The sequence below is a fragment of the Impatiens glandulifera genome, chromosome 2 (genome assembly GCF_907164915.1).
Source record: "Impatiens glandulifera chromosome 2, dImpGla2.1, whole genome shotgun sequence".
Taxonomy (NCBI): Eukaryota; Viridiplantae; Streptophyta; class Magnoliopsida; order Ericales; family Balsaminaceae; genus Impatiens; species Impatiens glandulifera.
Window position 1 is genome coordinate 19,171,209 of NC_061863.1, and position 2,805 is coordinate 19,174,013.

Below are 2,805 nucleotides of genomic sequence, written 5' to 3' on the forward strand. Positions count from 1 at the left end.
ATTGTCTGTGAAGGATCTGTGAATCCTAAAGGATTTGTCTATTTCTGTGCTGAGATTGAATGCCAATATATGGCTCATTTGGGTTGCTTGACATCTGTTCCAGATCCTCATATCAAATTATGCTACAAATCGGCCGAAGCGAAAAAGGAAACAAAATCGAATCATCATAATGGTATGATTAGATATGCATAAAGGAAACAAATTTCTTTTACTAACTTTTGTTTTCAAACATTTCAGATATAGAACCAGAAGAAACTAGTATTTCTAAATGGGGTCGTCCTGTCGAGGAGGATACTACCATGTGGAGGAACCGCTTGAACTTGATTGAAATACCAACTGAAGATGCATTGGAAATGGAAATTAATCATTTCAGTCATGAACATCCTCTAATCCTCAGTTACAATAAGCATGATAGAGAAAAATCATGTTACGGATGCTTTGAAAAAATGAAGGTCTCCATTGCCTACACTTGCAGCGTTAACAAATGTTACTTCAACGGTCTCCATAAATGGTGCGGCAATCTTCCAACCCAAATCCGACACCCACTTCACCCCAAGCATCCCCTTTCCCTTCTCAAAAGCGCACCAAATAATATCGATTTATGTATCGCTTGCCAAGATCGTCTCTTTTCCGACACCTTCGTATACAGTTGCAAATTATGTTATGTCAACATCCATGCCATGTGTGCTTTTATTCCGACCAATTTGAATAGCCAGGTTCATGATCACCCTCTTCATCTCTGGAAAACAAACCCAAGATATCCGGTTTTGTGCAACGTATGTGGGTTTGATTCAGAAGCTACTCATTTTGTTTGTGAATCATGTGATTTCGTGGCTGATTTCACTTGCGCGATGATGCCTAGGAATGTGACTAATGATTGTCATGTGCATACTCTGGCGCTAACGAACGTTATTGCGCAAGAGGATGAGACCGAATTCATCTGCGATGCTTGCGAGAAAACGAGGAATGGGTTTTCTTGGGTCTATTATTGTGCCGACTGCGAATATAGCTCTCACACAGAATGTGCCTTGTATAAACGAAGACCAAATGATTTTGACCTCCATGAACACGTTCTTAGTGTCATTAACTCGTCCTTGCCCTCCTCTTGATCTTCTTTAATTAGTTTGAATATTCTGGGACTGGGTTAAATTACTTGGAGATTTTAAATAGGAAAAAAGAAAACAAATTGTGGGTTGTGTAAAATTTGTATCATTTCTTTCTATTTAGATTTGGTAAATCTCCTATTTGTGATTCGTATCATTTCATTTTTTTTAGTTTGGGTTGATCTGGTTAGATAAGATGTATAAAGTTTTTAATTACAAATATTAGATGACTATCTTAATCCAAGTGAAGGATATTGTACGCTATATCCCATGTTAAATTGTAGCTAATTGTCACAAAATGTAACTCGACATATGTGGCGTTAAGTTAGATCGACTCAAATTTTAGCTAATAAATTTTTTAAACAATGCAAAAAGAACACTTAGAGAGATAAAAATTTGAGAATAAGAATAGTATTATATGAATACTTGATGTAATACTCTAAAGCAATTTATAAGACTTATGACATACTAATTTAGGGATTGTCTTCTAATTATAAATTAATTACACTAATTTAAGATATCCCTTCTTAATCTAGAATATCTTTTCTTCAACTAGAATATTCTTTCTTAAATTAGAATATCATTTCCTTAACTGGCTAAAATATCACTTCTTAAATTAGAATATTTCTTCCTTAACTAGAATATTCCTTAGGTTGAGCCTACTTAGGCGATTGGGTCTCCCTTTGGGCTAGGAAAATTAGCGCACTATGAGGCCAAGATTTTAATGAGTTTCGATATCCCTTGAATGAGTCGTGACACTAATGGGCCGTAACATTCTCCTCCACCTAAGTCGTGGCCGTCCTCGACTCGACCTTGGATCGATACTCTTCAATCTTTTACCTAAATTACCACAAGTGATTCTCTCTTTTTCAGCTATTCTCGGCATCGGGTAGACTTTCCCATCGTACGAAGTATTTGGTATAAGGAAAACACCCATTCTTCTAATCTCCCTATGAGATATGATTTCTGTTATGTCTTTGTCGAAGGAGGTCGTGACGGCGGTTGTTGTCCGACTAGAATGTCCCCTTTCCGCATCCTACACACCTTTATGAAATGACTTAAATTTTCTTACGTGGAATATTGGATGGATCTTTAGTTTGGGTGGCAACTCCAACTAATATGAGAAATTCCCCACACACCGCTCGATTTTAAACGGTCCCTTGTATCTGCATACAAGCCCCTTGTGCACTGATCGTAGAGATTTGAATTGTTGCGAGAGTAATTTCACCATTACTCTGTCCCCCTCCTTAAACTCGACTACATGCCTAATTATATCTGCCCATTTCTTCATCGTCTTGGTGTCTTCGTCTAAAGATGCCCGAGCAAGATATGCTTACTCTCTTAAGGATTTGGCGAGAATGAAGATGAACTAACTTTGACCAACGTAACCTGTGGCCAAACTTTGTGGAGTTGATGGTTGTGTGGTGTCTTTGGCCTTGAGCCCCTCGAAAGCCTCCACACACGCTATTTGGACTTCATCAAGTACTTTCAATTTTCTTTTGGACCAATTCCCATCATTCATCCTAGTAAAAGTGGCAAATGTCTCATTCCCACATTTGTGACCTCGGCTGAACCGTATTACCGAGAGCATGCCCATTCCCACTGATTCTCTTCTTGTTGGTATCACACTAAACAGTAGTATTTATACCTGAACCTGTAACCCAAAGATAGGGAGTTCTTGGTTTGATTATGTCTTGAAGGT

The 2,805-nt window shown here is 38.0% G+C and overlaps 1 protein-coding gene across 1 annotated transcript; it reads left to right on the plus strand.

Annotated features, from left to right (window-relative positions):
- Positions 1–6: 6 nt before the first annotated feature.
- LOC124927518 lies at positions 7–1,336 on the plus strand. The gene is made up of 2 exons (XM_047467946.1): positions 7–172; positions 238–1,336. The coding sequence occupies exons 1-2, from the start codon at positions 70–72 to the stop codon at positions 1,107–1,109; spliced, it is 975 nt and encodes a 324-aa protein (XP_047323902.1). The 5' UTR covers positions 7–69; the 3' UTR covers positions 1,110–1,336.
- Positions 1,337–2,805: the final 1,469 nt, after the last annotated feature.

Bases quoted from the DNA above. Each gene is read 5' to 3' on its own strand.
- LOC124927518 (XM_047467946.1), top strand. From the start codon at position 70: ATGGCTCATTTGGGTTGCTTGACATCTGTTCCAGATCCTCATATCAAA. The intron at 173-237 runs GTATGATTAGAT...CAAACATTTCAG, and splicing joins AAAATCGAATCATCATAATG to ATATAGAACCAGAAGAAACT.